The 20,165-nt window shown below is 41.9% G+C and overlaps 1 protein-coding gene across 1 annotated transcript in view; it reads right to left on the bottom strand.

Annotated features, from left to right (window-relative positions):
- The window catches only part of Tmem30a (transmembrane protein 30A), a 29,654-nt gene extending 9,851 nt beyond the window's left edge, over positions 1 to 19,803 (bottom strand). Inside the window, exons 1-3 of the mRNA XM_048353678.1 lie at positions 19,487 to 19,803; positions 4,597 to 4,704; positions 1,845 to 1,952 (exon numbers count right to left, since the gene is read on the bottom strand). Of these exons, the coding sequence (XP_048209635.1) occupies positions 1,845 to 1,952; positions 4,597 to 4,704; positions 19,487 to 19,723 (453 nt within the window). The 5' untranslated portion in view covers positions 19,724 to 19,803. The remainder of the gene's footprint in view (positions 1 to 1,844; positions 1,953 to 4,596; positions 4,705 to 19,486) is intronic.
- Positions 19,804 to 20,165: the final 362 nt, after the last annotated feature.

Raw genomic sequence — 20,165 nt, 5'->3', positions numbered from 1 at the left:
ATGAGCCACGGCGCTGGGGTGCTGAGTACTTTTTATGTGTCAAGCACTACCCAGGTGTTTAGTACAGGGATGAAAGAAAGTCATGCTCTTTTATTTTATGAGTTTACAGTGTAGTTTGGAAAACTGGATTCTATGGAGTAAACCCTATATGAATTAAAAAGATGAATTGAAAATATTGTAGGGGCTGGGGATATGGCCTAGTGGCAAGAGAGCTTGCCTCGTATACATGAGGCCCTAGGTTCGATTCCCCAGCACCACATATACAGAAAAAACGGCCAGAAGTGGCACTGTGGCTCAAGTGGCAGAGTGCTAGCCTTGAGCAAAAAGGAAGCCAGGGACAGTGCTCAGGCCCTGAGTCCAAGGCCCAGGACTGGCCAAAAAAAAAAAAAAAAAAAAATATATATATATATATATATATATATATATATATATATTAGACTTAATCCAAATCTGTGCATACCACAAAGTCTCTAAACATACTTGTATTTCTTAGGTTTCTTTAGAAACCAGTAATAAAGCCAGTTAGAATAACCTAAGGCCTGGCTACAACAGAGCAAGTTTACCAATTCTAAGGCATTCTAAATTGCTCTGGGCTTCTGAATTTCTACTGCATTGGCAGCAACAACATAAAATACTTAGGCACTAATTACTACTATGAAAAGTTACAGTTGAGAATCTGAGGTGAGCTGGGTGTTCGTGGCTCACACATGTAATTCTAGCTACTCAGGAAGCTGAGATCTGAGGATCATGGTTCAAAGCTAGCCTGGGTAGGAAAGGACATGAGACTCTACAGTTAAATAGCAGAACACCAGAAGTGGCGCTGTGGCTCAAGTGGTAGAGTGCTAGCCTTGAGCTTCTCAGGCACAGTGCCTAGGCCCTGTGTTCAAGCCCCAGTATTGGCAAAAAAAAAAAAAGCTCAGGTACAGCAATCAGACCAGGCCAAGTTCAAGGCCCATTACCACCACCACCAACAACAACAAAATCTAAGAGGTATCAAAGAGATGTTTAAAAAATCTAAAGCTCCATGTTTGCAGATACCAACACATTAAAGTTGGAAGAATTCTAGAATCTGTATGTCTAAACAGTCCTGATAGTTTTTATTTTTTGAGTCTTTGTGTCGGTCCTGGGGCTTGAACTTAAGAGCCTATGTGCTGTCCCTGAGCTTTTGTGCTCAAGGCTAGTGTTCTATCCCTTGAACCACAGCCCCACTTCTAGCTTTCGGTGATTAATTGGAAATAAGTCTTATGGAGGTTCCTGCCTGGGCTAGCTTCGAATGGCGATCCTCAGGCCTCAGCCTCCTGAGTCATTAGGATTACAGGTTTGACCAACTGGCCCTTGGCACCATATTCCATTTTAAAACACAATCTGAGAAGTAAAAACTGCTAATCTGCATGCAGGAGTGGTGGACACCTACAATTCCAGATACTCAGGAGGCAAGATATTAAGACTGTGGTCCATGGCTGGCCTGGACAAAAGCAGTAGACCCTAAACTAAAGCAAGTAAGGGGCTGCGGGTATGATTTACGCAGCAGAGCGTTACTGTCTTAGCAGGTGTGAGGCCCTAGGTTCAAAATTCTACTTCTACAACCAACCCACCCCCCACCAAAAAAAAAAAAATCAACCTGCTCATTTACATTAAGAACAAATCTAAATACAACACATTTGGCACATCTAAATTGTTAGACTGATCAAAATCCCATTATAACCAGATTTAACAAACACAAACCAGAAATAGCAAGTGATACTTTAACTTTCCTAACATGAACTATTTTAACATTTCTAACTGGTTATTACATTCTTATGTTAGCTCTCATTACATCTTATTTTATATCACATTTTACTCACAAGCAATGCACTAGGATCTCCGTTTAGTTGACTGTCATCTCGAGATTTCACATACCGACGATGATTTTGATAGAAGCTAGATAGTCCATAATACATAAACACGTTGCCCTAGAGAAAAATGAAGGACTTTTTTTTATATGAAACCAATTATGAATAAGCTTATTTACTATGTACAAAAGGCTAAGCAGTCTTGTCTATACTAGCTTACAATGTGTGCTAAGCACTGGAATAAATTCTATGTGCACACAGTAACCTACAAGGGCACAGTTGTCCAGGTTGGGGTGTATTGCTCAGAGGTAGTGTTTGCCTGGCGTGTGGGAGGCCCTGGGTTCAACCCCTAACTCCCTACACTGCAAACACACACACACACACACACACACACACACACACACACACACACGAAAAGGTTAAGAAGGAATGTTCCAAAACCACAAGAGTAAACTCAAATTGTCCTCAAAGACTTCAAAGGAGTACTACATTAAAAAATAACTCGCTGGGCACTGGTGGATCACACTTGTAATTCTAGCTACTCGGGAGTCTGGAGTTTTGAGGATCGTGGTTCAAAGCCGGCTGTGGCAAGAAAGTCTCTGAGACTCTCATCTCCAATAAACTACTCAGAATAGGACAGAAGTGATGCTGTAGCTCAAGTGGTAGAGTGCTAGCCTTGAGGACAAAGCGGGGCAGGGATGAGGCCACACCTTAAGACGGGAATAAAAACAAACACAACACCTCTCAATAAATCTAGTAGTCCACTCTGAGAAACTTTACAATGTTCTTAAATTCACATCAGTCTTCACCCAACTAGCAAGCATGTTTCAGGGAAGGCAAATGGCCAAACTTCAAACTTTTTCACTTGTTGTCTAAGGAAATTCCAAGCTGAATGATAACATAAAAATTTCTGTGGGGTTTTTACTATACATTATTAGCAATATAACTATAATTACTACAACATCTTAGAGTCACTTGATAATAACCAAGAAAAGTACTTTAGTGTATTTAGTGTAGCCAACTTCAAAACAAGTTGGGAGACAAGGGTAATGCATATATACTGTAACTATTTAGAAAATGTAAGAAGCCATTTCAACAACTAAAATTTCTAGAAGCACCGAAAATGTTATTTTCTTCTCATTTAAGCTTCTATTTTCTATACATAGCCTATATTCAATTAAAATTCAGCAACATTTTATAAGTGCTTTGACTTGCTACTTTAATATAAAGCTTAATTTTATTTTTTTTCCTTGAGAAAGTCTCAGTATGTAGCCCAAGCTGGCCTGGAATCCTTGATCCTCCTGTTTCGGCTTCCAGACTGCTGGTATTAAGGGTATGTACTGCTATGACCAGCTAAAGCTAGACAGAAAAGATAGATGTAGGGTGAGGAAGAGCCAACTAGTGACCGAAATACAACTCAAAATACAGAATCAAACCCTGTAAACTTTCTCATCCTATAGAAAGAAACTTGTTTACATGCGCACCTTTCTTAGGATTAAGGGAGGATATCAAAATGGTATCACAGAAACAAGATAAATATACTTGTGAAATAAAAATCATCTCAATTAACAAACAGTATGGTAAATTCAACTTGTAAACTGAGAATGGTCCTCCCAATAAATACTGCAAGAAAATAATTTACATTCCTTGAAAAGGCTTTAGTTCAAGTTTTGAAGAACCTACAAAAGGATGAATCTGAGGTTGATCATCTTGAAGAAGAGAAGTTCTGAAATAAATGTTTTTGAATGGGAAGGTGACTAAGGAGTTTCTAAATCACTCCACATCTCACACTGCTTCAATTCTGCCTACAGTGACAAACGCAAAACTTACTGCATCTTTATAGTTCGCGTATCACATTCAAAAGACATGTCATTACATTATTTCTGCTAAAAGAGTTAAATAATTCAACTCATTTCTCTCAAATGAGCTTCCATGCTTTTGGCTACGGCAGCGTTGTGGGTTTATCCTGGTGTAAGAGCAGCTATAACCACCAGATGGCGCCCATCCACTGTCATACCAGACCACTCACGCTCTACCTCCAGAAAGCACAATGCAGAAAAATCAAAAAAGCATGCATTCTGTCAGTTCTGCTCACTTTAGAATAATTTTGCAAGTTTGATTTGTAAACAGAAAGCAGTACAAGTTAGTCTTTCCACGCCTATTCCGAATTTTTATGTCCTTTACCATATGCTCTGTTACGAAGAAGAGCAGATCGTTATTAATACCCCCCAAAAAAGACACCAACAGACAGACAAGGGAGCGTGTCACTTGGGGTATATTCCCAAAATACAAAAGGTCAAGAGACAGACATGGGGGGAGAGTTGGGGGAGGATTCAATTACCAAATTAAAAAAGGTCTTCAAACTTTTCCTAAGTTTTTGCATTTTTGATAATGATTCATATCTCACAAAAATTAAATAATGGGAACATCAGTACTCTCCTAATGTAAAACATTTTATAATTGAAAGTATACAAAACAATTTGATAATTTTTAAATCAAGTACAGGAAGACAAACAACTATTTTGTCAATAAAAAAATGAAAGTATTAACTTTTGTCTACAAAATAATCAATCCAGTCAAATAAATGCTATTAATTATTAGACAACAAGATGAAACAGCCAAGTACACAAGACAATCTTGCCCTCCAAAAGTATATGGATTCCAATCAATTAAATTGTGTTTTCTCAGAAAACAACAAAAAAAGTACTTAGCTTTAAAAGTACAATACAGTTGTGTTTTAAAGCCTGGCTTTTCTAATACAAACCTCAAATGACTTATCCAGTGTGAAGTTGATGGTACAAAAGCAAGGTGTCACTTCCGGAGATAAACATTTATGGCAGGGACTGGAAGGCTCTGTTCCCGTATAATCAATCTGCAAGAGAAAAAGGTAAGTAAGCACTTCCTTGTAGAAAGAGGACACCTAAGACACTCTGAAAGAACCTGCTACTAAAGGAAAAAATAAATCAGTCCAATAAAGCAACCTAGAGTCCAGGCATAAACTGCTATTAAGGTCATCTACTGATGTGACAGATGAGGAATTAAATACTGAAGTAAGCTCCTTGTTCTCTTGGCTGGTCTTTCCCTCCCCCACTCCTTTCTACCAAAACAAATACATGTATGTATAAAGTCATAAACATAAAATTCAAAACTACCTTTAGTATAAGGCTATAAACATTTGAGACTGGACACGGGTGTAGGGCGTGTTCTGGTTGGTACACCCCCAGAAGTGCTGGGAGGACTGTGTGTCCCAAGCACACAGAGAGGGCGTGCAAGTTCCATCCACAAACTCTTTCAGACCTTACCTCCAGATGTGGGTGGTGTCAGAAGAGAGGGCAGTCTCATGAGGCTTGAGAGTTTGAAGCCAACTGACAAGCATGGGTGGCTAGCCTAGGAACCTGATTGTGGGGGGCAATCTTTCAGTCAACACATTAAAACTTGTGGCTCACACTTGTAAACCTCTAAACTCAGGGCTGAGATCTTAGGATCGTGTTTTAAGCCAGTCCAGGCAGGAAAAGTCTGTGAGATTCTCAGATCCAATCAGCACAAAGCCAGAAGTGAAACTGTGGCTCAACAGAAGCTCAGAAACAGTGCTGGGCACTGAGCTCAAGCCCCAGGATTGGACTAAAAAGTAAATAAAAACTTGTGGCACTGGATAGCAGGGTGGTTAGTATCAGAACTAACTTACAGTATATCAGATTGTCAGGTCTGCTAACTAAATTAAAAACCCTTTTTTTTTCATTACAAATCAGAACTTCCAAGGAAACTAATTTTGGAAGGCTCAGTAATTTTCCTAGATAACCCAGCTGCGGATTCTAAGCCAGTGTGCGGACCAGCCCTGTCTCCTGAAGTCCCAACCACCCTGTGCCCTCTTACACAGGAACACGCCCTTCCTGAAACACATACGTGGGACCCACGGGTGATAACAGTGAAGACCGACTGCTGGCAAATAACTATGGTTTCTGTTCTTCCTGTTACTCTCACTAGGCTGCCTAGCATGCAAACACATTTCTACAGATTGTGGAATTCTCCGTGGTGAGACTCCGCGAGGGACAACCTTCAGGAGACAAAGGGAGAAATGGCTTCTTGTCCATCCGAAGCTTACAGTACGGGATCTGAATTCAGCACAGTCCAGACCTAGGTGAGTGGAGGTGATTATAGACTAGCAGCCAACAAAGTAGAGAAAGAAGTGGGGAGAACTCAACAGCAGCTATGGCCTCAAAAGTGCCTCATTTCTACCTGCCTCCTATCTCAATCTCTATATTCCCCATCCATTTTGATTTTGTAGAAAAGCTACCAAATGCCCCGCTAATAAACTTCTTTTCTAACCTGACCAGCGGATGGCTACCGCCGTTAACAACAAAATCTCGGAAAACAAGTGAGTGCTTTTAAAATGTTCTTTCAGAAAATAAAAGAACTGGAAAATTTGTAGAATCAGTGAATGACATTACTATGAAACGCTGTAAAAGTTTTTCTCATTTCATTAAAATACACTGATTCCTCAAGGAAAAAAAAAAAAGAGAAGTGATGAATTCAAATATCTGCCAGCCGGGCCTATTCCCATAGTGGAGGCTTGGAGTCCTCTCAAACAAGTCAGGACATGGGACTTCCTGAACACCCACTAATGAGGGGAGTATTCATTCACCTACTATTTAATGGCTACCTCTGTATTCGAGGCAATGACTATCTAGCACCTGACCTCCCAGAGCTCAGCTTCTCAGAGTCTTTAAAATGGAATGAGTGTTTTGATAAAACCAAACAAAGGAGATTAAAAAAAATACCATGTAAACAGCCTTGCCTCATAGTCAGCAAGCTGCTTCAGGATAGCTACAGAATAGACATTACCCAGAGGAACAGAGTACAGTACTCATCCATGGCTGAGAGCACAGTGCATGAATGCACCCAAAAGATACAGGAGCAAGATTTCAAGTACAGTTGACGTATAGAAAAAGACCTGAATGGGCTGGAAGCAAAGCAAGTTCAAGTGGCAAAGCACCAGCTTCACAAGCATGTGGCCTTGAATTCAAATCCTAGTACTGCAAAGAGAAAGAGAGAGAGAGACAGAGAGACATACTTGAGAATTTCCAGTTGTCCAGTGTTTCTACGGTATAGATTTATAAAACAGCCGGTCATCAGGAACAAGAGAAACTTAAGTCTCAAAGGATAAAATAAAGGTGAAATTATACTGCAAAGTAGAGCTAAGGGTTTTGTGATTTACACCCCTATAAACTAGACAATGTTGCTTTATAACACAGGGGATTGATGGACAGAGAGGGTCATTGCAGCCCTCAGCTGGTTATGCAGCAAGGAAGCATCTAGAATTGCTGATAAAGGCAGCACTGAAGACTGCATGGACACTAGAACTCACAGGAACAGAACCCCCGCAGCATTGGGAAAGCTCAAAGCTCATAAAGAAGACATCGATGTATGGCAGACATCAACCAGGGGCCTGGAGGAGCAAGGTTCTTCTCCAGGTGTCCTCAGGAAAATTAACACACCGGTTGTATTCTAATGTCACCAGTGTGACACCACAGGAGCAAATTTCTCTGCTCTGTCACTGAGAAATCTCAAGTAAGAGACTGTAAGGGTGGAGTATTGTCCCTGTTCTTGACTCAGAGAAAGAATAAGTTATAGTCTGCTACACAAGACCCAAATATGAGGGTCCAGGGTTAAACTTCCACTAAGGTTACTACCACTGGAGACTAAGAAATCTGCACAATCAGGCCCTGCTAGGAAAGATGGCTATGGATTAAGAGAGAAGGGAAGAAAAAGGAGCACAGTAAATCTGTAGCATTATCCTGGGGTGCCCAACATTTTTTACGTATTTAAAATGCTTTGCTATTATTGTTAAATAGACAAACACAGGTCAATATAGATAAGCAGGACAACACTAGAGAAATCAAACTGCCCAAAAAAGCAATGGTAACTATAGTGATCAGATTAAAAAAAAATATGCCATGCACCAGTGGCTCACGCCTATAATCCTAACTACTCTGGAGGGGCTGGGAATATGGCCTGGTGGCAAGAGTGCTTGCGTCCTAACCACTCAGGAGGCTGAGATGTGCCCAGGCAAGAAAAGTCTGAGATTCCTATATCCAATTAGTTGCTAAAAAATGCTGGAAGTGGGGCTGTGGTTTAAGTAGTCGAGTGCTAAAAGTTCTCCATGCAAAAAAACCACTATTCTTTTTTAAATATTTTTTATTAATTAAATTTTATTGACAATGTGTTGTGCAAAAGGGGTACAGTTACATGATAAGACAGTGAGTACATTTCTTGTGTATCTTACACCCTCGTTTTTCTTTCCCTTCCCTAGATCAGGTAGGCAAATAAACAATATCCAGTGCACCCAAATCATATACAGTAACCACATAGGGTACACCAAAGGAAAGTCACCTAGAACTTTAAATGTAACTTCAACAATAGAATCCCCATGTGTCCTCCTCTTGGAGTTGTTTTTGCTTATCTTTGTCTTACATGATCATGAAAACGCTATTCTTGGTCTATAAAAACAAAGCGAGATTCAGAGATTCAATGTGTCCAAACAGCCAGCCAGTAAGTGTAAACATTTTGTTTGATAGGACTACTCAGAACAAGAGAAATGTAGCAAGTGTGTCTCATAGTTCTGAAGGTCTGAGCCCAGTTCCGTTGTTAGCAGGGTCATATTCCCTGAGCCTTCCTTCCTGCTTCTTCCCAGATTCTGGCCATGCCAGCTATCCTTGAGCTTCTTGAGCTGGCAGCTGAATCACTCCATCTCAGTCTCCACTGTTACATGGAGTCCTCTCTGTCCTTCTCTTCATACCATCTCTGATGTGTGTCTGCTAGAGGCACACCAATCACACTGGATGGGAGCCCATGAGTGACCTCATCCGAACTTGATTCCACCAGCAAAGACTCTTTCCACATAAAGTCACATGCACAGGTACCCAGAGTTAGGATTTCACGTATCCTTTAGAAGATCACATTCAAGCCACTCAGAAGCAGCTCTGTCAAGCTCCAAAGTTGTTTTCTTTCCATTAGACTCCATTCCTGTTTCCTCTTATATACTGCCCCACACCCAAAGTCATTTAAACAGAAAAGTCAATTTAAAAGACCTATGTTAAAGTAAATTTGGCTCCAATGATTAATGTTAGTATTTTTAAACAGTACATCTAAATCTTCATTTTTATTAAATACAAATTAAAACCACCCACATCATTATGACAGGGACTCATCAACAAGGACCATTTTTCTTGAGAGTTTGAAACAGAATTTGAAATCCCTAGTTATCTCTGATGGGCACATTCCAGGAAGCCCAGTGGTTCCTGGAACCAACGACAATGGCATACCATACATATAGTAACGCTTTGTTTCTATAAACACTATGAAAAAGCTTAATTTATAAATCAGGCATAGTAAATAATAATAGCAATACATTATAATGAAAATTACATGAATGTGTTCTCTCTCAAAATAGCTTTGTGTAACAATCTTTTTTTTTTTTTTTTTTTTGCCAGTCCTGGGCCTTGGACTCAGGGCCTGAGCACTGTCCCTGGCTTCTTTTTGCTCAAGGCTAGCACTCTGCCACCTGAGCCCCAGTGCCACTTCTGGCCATTTTCTGTATATGTGGTGCTGGGGGAATTGAACCCAGGGCTTCATGTATACAAGGCAAGCACTCTTGCCACTAGGTCGTATTCCCAGCCCCCTGTAACAATCTTCATTTTCTTTCTTCTTGTCTTTTTTGCCAGTTGTGGGCATTGAACTCGGCCTGAGCACTATCCCTGGCTTCCTTTTGCTCAAGGATAGCTCTCTGCCACCTGAGCCACAGCGCCACTTCTGGCCGTTTTTTGTATATGTGGTACTGGGGAATTGAACCCAGGGCTTCATGTATATGAGACAAGCATTCTTGCCACTAGGCCATATTCCCAGCCCCCTTTCTTCTTGTCTTATGAAGAGCTTTCACCTCTCACATAAGAAGAACACCTGTTTCTCTTTGCATATGAATGGCAAGCATCACCACTTTTACTCTTCAGGACCACTACTGAGTAATGTAGAGGTACTTGAACAGGAGTAATGCGACTCCTGCACAGTCAATCTAAGATACCAAGTGGATACTCGGGACAAAGAGATGACTCATATCCAACGCAGCACGGAGCATGAGGGCACGAGTCCATCATGCTGCCCAGAATGGTGTGCGATTTTAAGCTTAAAACCGGTTTATTTCTAGAACTTTCCATTTTCAGACCACAGTTGACTGTGGATAGCTCAAACTACAGAAAGTGAAGATGTAAATAAGGGGAAGAGTTGGGCAACATTTAATTCTACAAACAAGAACTAATAAACTATTATCATATTTTATTTGACAAAAGTCTTAAATTTTTAAAACTTAAAACTGTTTAGGAAATAACAGATGAAAGGAGCTTTGTAGCTAGGCACCAGTGGCTCAGGCCTGTAATCCTAGCTACTCAGGAGGCTGAGATCTGAAGACTGGTTCAAAGCCAACCCAGGCAGGGAAGTCCAGGAGATTTGAATCTCCAATTAACCACAGGAAACCAGAAGTGGAGTTGTGGCTCAAAGAGGTAGAGCACTAGCCTTGGCCAAAAAACTCAGGGACAGCACTCAGGTCCTGAGTTCAAGCCCCAGGACCAACAAAATAAAAAAAAAAAGAGAGAGATTTGTTAGTTAGGTTTCAGCTTACATATAGAGTAGATCAGAGAACTAGACAATCAATAGGAATAAAGCAGGGCTTTGTATCTGATCTCCTTGCCTGCAATGTAAGTACAGTAATGATAAGAGTACTTCCTCTATGCTAATAAGATGATTGATGGGTGGTGCCTCTAGATAGCTTCAGAAGGAAGACTGGTCACCAGAAAGACCACGACTACACAAGGTGTTGGCACTTTTAGGGCCAGGTCCATGCCTGTAATTCCAATTATTTGGGAGGCAGAGACTGGAGAGATCAGTTTGAAGCCAGTCCAGGCACAAAGTTAGCAAGATCCCATTTCGACCCACAAACAAGTGTGGTGGTATGTGTCTGCGGTTACAGGAGGTGCAAGTAGGTAGATCGGGGTGCAAGGCCTGCCTGAAAACCTGAAAATAACTAAAGCAACATGAGATGGCTCAAGTGAGAAAGTGCCTGCCTAGCAAGCAAAAGGCCCTGTGCCCCAGTGCCAAAAATAAATAACTAAAAAGGGCTGGAACTTTCAGCTACACTTAACATCTAAGAAGGGAAAGAAACGGAGGGTTGAGTTGACTGATGGCCAGCAACTGGATCAATCATGCTAATCTAAGAAGGTCTGAAGAATCTCCACACGCAAGAACACGTGGGGTGCCTGGAGGGGGGTACGGCAAGAAGGCACTGAAGCGCCGGCTTTCTCCCACACCTCTTCCCCAGGAATCTTTTCTGCCTAGCTGTCCTCTGAATCCTTTCAATATCCCTAACTGTAAGCTGAATGAAAAAGAAGTATTTCTGTGAGTTCTGTAAGCTGCTCGGGCAAACACATCAATGCCAGGAGGGGTCAATGGAAAATTTAATTTACAGCCCTTTGTCAGAAGTGCAGGTGACAACTTGGGACTTGTGACTGGCCTCTGAAGTGGGGGACAATGCCATACAGCTGATGTCAGAAGTATGATGCTGAATGGTATACAAAACTATGAAAAACACGTTTGTGTTTTTTTTTTCTGTCATAAATATCTTGCTTTGTCAGGTGCTGGTGGCTCACACCTTGTAATCCTAGCTAAGATGCAAAGAGTCGAGATTTCAAAACTAGCTCAGAGAGAAAAGTCTGTGAGAATCCGTCTCCAAAATAACCAGCAAAAAGTAGGCTAGAGGCATGGTGCAAGTGGTAGAAAACCTTAGTAACTGCTTGTATTATTAATTGCCAAGCAATATTCTCCATGCCGTGATTCAAATGACTCTTTTAAGTGAGGTATCGTCTATGTGCCAAACTATCAAATGGCTTTCGACAGCACTGAGTGGAAGCTAAGGTCTTTATAGTGGCCCACATGATGTGTACCCCAACACTTGGCCACTCTCAACATCATCTTCTTATGCTCCTCTGCGTCAAACACACTGGCCTCTGCTATTTTCATCTGCCGAGCACTCTGCTCCAGGCTTCTGCTCAAACTCGTTTTCAAAGGCATATTCTCCCCTGAGATAGCAGGAAGGCTTGCTTACTCACACACCGCTTAACTAAGACCGCCCCTCGCTACAAGATTCAAAATGGTAAGGCCCCCTTTAAGCCTTCTGTATTTTTCTTACAACACTTTTCACAACCTAACATACTTCAAAAGCAGCAATAAAATAGGGAGTGAATGGAGATGAGACTGGACATTATGGACAGGTAATTCTCATGTACTAGCTTAAACCTTATTATCAGAATAAAAGTATATAATTTTCCAACCTCCCATGTACCCAGGTGGCCTTGTTACTAAGGTGATTCCCGGCGGCAGCTTTTAAGAACTGTCTTGATAGAGCCTTTAGTCCTCTGTTCTTTACCCTTTAGTCTCCACTGCTATTCAGAAAAGAACAATTAGAAGTCTAGCCTCCATCTTGAACCTTGGACATGAGATCCAATTCCTAAGAACATCAGAGCAGTAAACTAGACAAAGACGCACTAAAACAGCTTCTACATTGCTTCCATACTTTGCTCTACAGGATTTCACACAAAATGAAAATCCTGAGTACTCACTGCAGAACCTAGTCCTAATCCACATGTATCATCTGCATCACTTCTGTAGTTTACTACATTCACTACCCTAAGCCTACCCCTAATCTAGAACCAGTTAATCTCCTTATTCTTCTTTTCTGTAGGCAGCTTTTGATTTCCTGCCCCAGGATACTCGCTTATGTTCATCTCCTTTATTAAAATGCAGGTGAACTTTCACAAGTTGAAGTTTTAGTTCAAGTTGCTGGTTGGAGCCCACTTCCAGAGCAAAGCTTTCCTGAGCCATTAGACACCAAGATGACTTTTCCTTTGACTTACTAAGACACACACACGCTTTCCAGAGGATGACTGGCTTTCCTATTATGTTTGGCTCACCTTCTCCAACAAGATGCTAGGCTTCTGAAGAAAAGCCTTCTGCTGAAAAAAGAAACTTTGTTTTTATCATCCATTATGCCCAAATGGGATGTGTGTGTGTGTGTGTGTGTGTGTGTGTGTGTAAAATACACAATGGTGACTTATCTGATAAACTCTACTCAGTCTGAGTTTTTAACCATCAAATAATTACTATATCCTCTTTCAGATAAAATTTCAAGGGTAATCTGATCTAACATTCAGATTATAGTAAAATCTGGTAAGTAGAGCTGCTCACCAAGTTTCAAAAACAGAAGTTTATACAAAAATAACCATTCCCAAAAGGAGGCTACCAGGTGGAGGAGGGGACACCATTCCCCTTTTTTAAATAATTAATTACTTTAAAGGTCAAAAACACAAAAGACACAGCTCAAAATACAATGGTAGGCTGGAGACGTGCCCATTAACTTAAATCCAAATGGCAAAGAACCTGAGGCAAAACAGAAGAGATGCAGATGAGTGGATTAGGTGGAGAGTTATATATTTCAGCTTTGCTTCCCACAACTGTAATTTTTCCCTTAAATCAAATTGACATGTATTCTCAGTAATTCTATAAATACATTCTATGCCTAAGAAACAGGCTGAATTTAATATGAAGGGAAAGGAGGAGTTTGAAGGACATGTATTTTTTTATACTATACAGAAGAATGGAAAACTGCCATTTTGAATGTAAATTTATCTAAAGGAAAATCAATATAAGACCTACACAAGTCACTCAACAAAATGCTGAGTAATAAGATAAATCATTCATCAGATTAAGTGTTTTTTTTCTTTAAAAAGGCTTTTTAAGTACACTTCTTAAATTGAGTTTTCTACACTAAAGAATTTATCTGAAGTCCTTCCTAGAGGGTCTAATGAAGACAAAAAGCAAACAAAGTTAAGCTATGAAAAGCAATCCTCTTTAGGCTGCTTGAATTTTACCTGACAGGGAAATGAATAAAGATGTTATGTGAGCCGAAATCAATGGTAAACTTACCTAAGGGATATAATATGTACTAAATCTGAGCAAAGATAGTAGAGTGCAAGCTATTATCAAGGATCAGTATACCTACCTCAAAACATTATGAAGCATTAGAAAGTGAACCTTCACAGCTATTTCTGTAGCAAACACTAAATTTGTTAGCATGTTTCCTTACAACGTTATGAGAAGGCATTTCCATAAATATTTCCAGCTGCTCAAACCACAAAGCAAGTTATGGAATAAGATAGTATGATTTGCATCATATTTTTATTGATACAATTCAATTCATTAGACATCAAGAACGTAATTAGTTCCTGGGGGGAATAACAGTTCTCACAACTAGGATTCAAAGTTAGTGTTCCCCTAATCCCTGGCCTTCTTTTCTTTGCCATCCCTTGCTCTAAGTACTAAAGTTACTTTAGCAATAAAAACACCATCATCACATTACTTCTAAGGGTCCTCTTTCTGTAACTGGCATCAATCAAAACATCACAATTTTCACACTTAAAATGTCTGGTTCTCAACAATCATTTCTAAGAAGCAATTAAACTTAAAAGCAACTAAACTTAACTTCTGATTCTTAAGGTCTAAATATGAATTTACTGAGCCACTTAATCAAAAAGTCTTACAGTTTTTTTTTTTTTTTTTTTGGCCAGTCCTGGGCCTTGGACTCAGGGCCTGAGCACTGTCCCTGGCTTCTTCCCGCTCAAGGCTAGCACTCCGCCACTTGAGCCACAGCGCCGCTTTTGGCCATTTTTCTGTGTATGTGGTGCTGGGGAATCGAACCTAGGGCCTCGTGTATCCGAGGCAGGCACTCTTGCCACTAGGCTATCTCCCCAGCCAAAAAAGTCTTACAGTTTAATAATTCCGATCACACGAAGGTAAAGACATAATAGAAGAGTTTTAAAAGATGCAAGGGTGTGATTAACACTCTGTATGTGTGCAAATGTTACAATGGACCTCTCCCCCTTCCTTGGATAACTGGGATATGGCAATTTTAGGATAAATTTTAAAACACAGATAAAAGATTGTTTGGGTCAGAAACTAGAGAAATAAGTAAGATTAAAGAACGAAAAGAAATAAATGAAATACAGTGATAAAGAGGATAGTTGGAAATTTCTTTATTAAATATGAGAAACTGCACTAAGATTTCATGAAAATGTATCTTCAATCATAATAGTTTGGAGAAAAAATTTGGTTTCTAAGTGTCACTAAATTTATTATGCTATGTTACATTTAAATACTATTCTGAATAACAGCTGATTCTAATCATTAACTAAATTTTTTTGTTCTTTATCTTTTATAAGACAGTATCTTGCCATGTTACACAAACTAGCCTAAAACTCTCCTAATTGATTCCTGGAGCAGATGAGACTACAGGTACAAAACACCTTATTGAACTTTCTGATCGTTATTTTAAAACTACTAAATGCTTTTGAAAAAGTTAAGGATAAGTTCCCTCTCTTGTAAAGACCAAGTTAAGTTCACAGCTCAGCTTCTCTAAGGGCTCTACACTAGAAAAACATTACCTTTGTAGCAGAAACATGTAACTGACTCCTACTGTTGCCAAGTTAAGAAAAATACACATTTTTGGCTCCTCCTAATAAATCAAGTATATTACTGCTTAAAAATATTAAATATTTAAAATATTTTCTACTGAGCAATAAAAAATAACAATTATAGTTTGCTAAAGCCTTATTTTCATTTCATTGGAAAATCTAAAAACCAACTTTGAAAATACCTAACCCTAAATTCATGTATAAGCATTAAGACATAAAAGCAAAAACAATTTTTTTTTTTTTGGCTAGTCCTGGGCCATGGACTCAGGGCCTGATCGCGGTCCCTGGCTTCTTTTTGCTCAAGGCTAGCACTCTGCCACTTGAGCCACAGCGCCACTTCTGGCCGTATTCTATATATGTGGTCCTGGGGAATCGAACCCAGGGCTTCATGTATACGAGGCAAGCACTCTTGCCACTAGGCCATATTCCCAGCCCCCAAAGCACATTCATAAAACATGGTTTCCAGGGGAGTTCAAGGCAATGTTCATAGTACCTTTTTAGTGTAGCATTTCTTGGAGAATGTAAAAGAGTCACTGATTTTACTTAAAATATTTAGATTCTGATCAGAGCACATTAAGCCAAACATTTTGTTTTTACAAGTATCCTGTGCCCTAGTAATTTGAAATAATACAGCAATGAGGCTTCCAGACTTTCAAAAATAAATAAACTAGGATGTGAGGAACTTAAAATACAGAAGTGCAGGCAATAGCTTCCCATTACCTACTTAACTTTTAATAGTCCTCAATATATTTTAATATGTATCAAAAAGGATAGCATAAGCTGTTGGTTATAGATTCAAACTCAAGCACCAAACCCCGCCCCCCCCCCCAACCAAAATAGAGTGGCAGGAAGGGAAGGGAGGATGGGGGTGGAGGAAGGAGAAAAGGTGGGGGGGGGGGGAGAAGATCAGTTTGAAACAAGTATGTGTGTTCTAGAAAACTCCCTGCGTTTTTTCCAATTCTAGACCTAATTCCCAACAATTCCTCCACATATTTAAAACTTAAACCTTCAACATACAAGTGCACATGCACACGAGTGCAAAACTTCTACTAACAACTATTTGTCAATGTTGGTACCAAATTCTCAGTTACTGGGCTGGATATAGCTCAGTGGCAAGTGCTTGCCTAGCAAGTACATCATCTTGGGTTCAATCCCCAGTACCAAAAAAGAAAAGAAAAAAAAAACAGTTAAAAACAAACATCCCCAGTTATTCACAATTTCCATTTCCTCTAGTCCCTAAAGCAATAAATTTCAACATGTATCACTTTTAATTAAATGTCAACTTGAAGCTATAAAATTTTCAAGTTGAACGGCATCTTAGAGATCATCTAATCTGGATCTTTTGGTTGTCAAGTAAAAACTCAGACTCACAAACATGCCTACCATTACAAACTAGAAAAGGAGAGTTGGGGCCTTAACAGTAGCCTGACTTAACTTTCGTATGGCCTTCTGACAACCCACAGCTGCAGCTCTTCAAACAGCTTTGCAATCAGAACTACTCAGGAGAGCTACTTGAGAAATTTCCACCTCATCAACTACTTAAGAACAGTACTGCATTTACAGAACTTCCCAAAGATTCAAAAATTTTAAATTATGTCCATACTTCAGTAAATACCATGTTTTCTGATAACAGTAACCACTGAGTCATATAAAATCCAAGTTACTGTTGTTTTCATCACAATATCTTCAGACACTGAAGTAGGATGATTCAAATTTCTACTGTCACTTTGTTTTCTTCTACTTCATCTGTTATCACTGGTGGTAATAATCTGACAAGTATAAAAGGTTAAAACTGTGGATCAGATCGCTTGCTTTTCTGTTTCAATTTTGTAATTAAATTATAGTTTAGTTTCAAATTAGCTTACTGTACTCTTAATTTAGTTTACTGTCAAATCTTAACTTATCTGACACATCTCACCTCCTGCTTAAGAATGATCATAGTGGTATACATTTTGTATCAGCACTGCTTCTAGTTTAAATGTCTTTTAACTATACATATTACACATAATATACACACAAATATATCAGCCTATTTACATTAGCGATGAGAAAAGAGAACATCAGAGTAAGTAGGTAAAGTAAGCTAACGAAGTGGCTAAACTGGAATTTAACCCAGCCTCCAATTACACAACTTCATTCAAAAACTGATTATGTGACCATAGTGTGGCTGGGAGAACAAGAAATACAAGTTGAATATTCTTTATCCAAATGCTTAGGAGCAAAACTTTAAAGATTTGAGAATTTAATAAATATGAACTTCACCAGGTGAGCATCCTTAATCTGAAAAGTCTGAAATCCAAAACACCCCAAACTCACAACTCTGTGAGGACCTAACACAAAAAGAAGCTTTAGATTTTGGACTACATTTGCAAGGCAATAAAGGAGAGGAAAAACACTACATCAAACAAAAATGTATATTGGGGGAAAAAAATCAGTGACACTTGCTTTAGTAAATATGATGCAAATGAGTTTTCAGTAAAAAGGTTTAAAAACTAAACTGGGCACTAGTGGTTCACACCTGTAATCCTAGCCACTCAGTAGTCCATGCCAGCCCAAGCAGGAAAGTCCATGACACTTTACCTCCAATTAGCCAGCAAAAAGCTGGATGGAAGTGGAGGCTGGTGATGTAGCTTAGAAGTAAAGTGCTTGCCTAGCATGCATGGAACCCTGGATTCTATTCCTCAGGACCACAAAAACAGAAAAGGCTGGAAGTGGCACTGTGGCTCAAGTGGTAGAGTGCCAGCCTTGAGCCTTGGGCAAAAGCAGCTCAGGGAACAGTGCCCAGGCCCTGTGTTAAAGCCCAGGAACAGGCCACCTACAAAAAATAAAAATTTTTTAAAAACTAGTTTGGTGTAGATACTATTAGCAAAGCTGAAGCAACTAAAAATGATTTCAATCTGTTACTCAGGAGGCTGTGATCTAAGGATCACAGCAAAAACAGAAGCATTAAAATCTCTTATCTCCAGCTAACCACCAACCCCCCCCCCCCCCCCGCAAAATAACAGATGCTCTTTAGAAAGCTTAAGGGGTAGTGCACCAGCCTTGACAGAAAAAGCTTAGGGACAGCATCCAGGCCCTGAGTTCAAGCCTTAGGAACAGCTAGCTTACACACCATTAGATAGACCCACAGACAGACAATCTATCATTCTCGCTTTAGAGATAACACAGTAAACTAAAGTGGGAAAAAGATTTCCTTACTCCCTACCCTACTTAAAAAATGGTCAAATACATACGCGAAGTCAGCATAGAAGACATCGATTTACTTAAGACCGTCAACAGATAAGGTCCCCCTCCGCTAGGAAAGAGGACTCGAGGCGGCTCCACGCTGGGCACCAAGCAGTATTCACTCTAACACCCCTTCACCCCGCAGATCGCTGAGAGACGACACCACAAAACCCCCTCGTGGACGGGCCGCCTGGGTCTTCGGTCAGCAAAACGTCAGCTTGCACAATACCAGCCAAAACCGGTTTGTTAACAGTGTACAACTTAACTCCCTGTGTGAAGTCATAGACTTTACAAGGGGGAAGGGGGGAGGGGGGCACTCAGATGGGGAGGGGGGGGCGGGAGACCCGCGAGGCACCATTATTAATAAACTCAGCCTAAAATAAAAGCAGGAGACCTGAAGTGGCCGGGTTACCTTGTTACCTACGAGCACGCAGGCACGCCCGACCGCTAAACACACTTGGGTCCTGCGTCCTCACGAGCGACCGGGTGAGGAGGGATCCTCCACACTCCGGGCGACCCCGGGGGTCCCGTCACAACTGCGGCCCGGGTGTGAAGGCGTGTCCTCGGGTCCTGTCACTCCCCGCCCCCCCACCACACACACACACCACGCTTCCCTTTCCACCCCGTCGAGCAACGCTGGAAACAAGAGTCTCTCCGGACGGAGAGCGGGAGGAAGTCAGAGCACAAGCGAAAACTCGGGAGCGGCGGGGAGCGGGGCGGGACGGCCGCCCTCCCACCCCGGGTCCCTCCGGGCACCGCGGGCCCCGGCGCGAGCCCCGGGCGCGGGCGCCCCTCGGCCCCGGGCACCGCGGGCCCCCGGCGCGGACGCCCCCCCGCCCCGCCGCCCGCTCCTCTCACCTCGATCTCGCAGATGTTGTTGGAGGTGACGAAGATGCCGATGCCGATGGGGATGAAGATGAGGCCGATCACGAAGAAGGTGGGCAGCACGGTGCCGGCCGTGAGGATGGGCTGCCAGGCGGGCAGCCGTTGCTGTTTGAAGGCCGTGTTGTCGGGCCTCGGGGTCTTGGCGGAGCCCCCCGGCGCACACGGGGGCCCGCCGTCCACCTCATCCTTGGCGTTGTAGCTCATCGCCATCGAGCCCGGGCTGCGGCCCGTGACGCGCCCCGCGGAGCCGCCGGCCGACTCAGGCGGGAGACGCGCAGGCGCAGGCGCAGCCCCCGCCGCCGACACCGCCGCCGCCGCCGCCGCCGAGGGCGGAAGGGGCGGGACGCGCCCCACGGAGCCACCTGCCGACCCGGGCGGGAGACGCGCAGGCGCAGGCCCCCGCTGCCGACGCCGCCGAGGGCGGAAGGGGCGGGACGCGCTTCCGGAGGCGGCGCCCCACCCCACCCCAGAAGCCGCGGGGCCCGGAGCCAGCGGCGGGAGGGACAGGGGGGCGGGGGAGGGGAGGAGGAGAGAAGGGGGAAGAGAGAGGCGGACGCACCCTCAACATTGGCGCTGGGACGACGAAGTGAGGGGCTCAGCCTCCCCCCCCACCCACCCCCGCAACGTGAGGTTACGTTAGCGCATGCGCGGC

This window comes from Perognathus longimembris, chromosome 9, assembly GCF_023159225.1.
Source record: "Perognathus longimembris pacificus isolate PPM17 chromosome 9, ASM2315922v1, whole genome shotgun sequence".
NCBI classification, from domain to species: domain Eukaryota; kingdom Metazoa; phylum Chordata; class Mammalia; order Rodentia; family Heteromyidae; genus Perognathus; species Perognathus longimembris.
The sequence above is the reverse complement of the archived record's forward strand: the minus strand, read 5'-3'. Positions and strand labels throughout refer to the sequence as shown.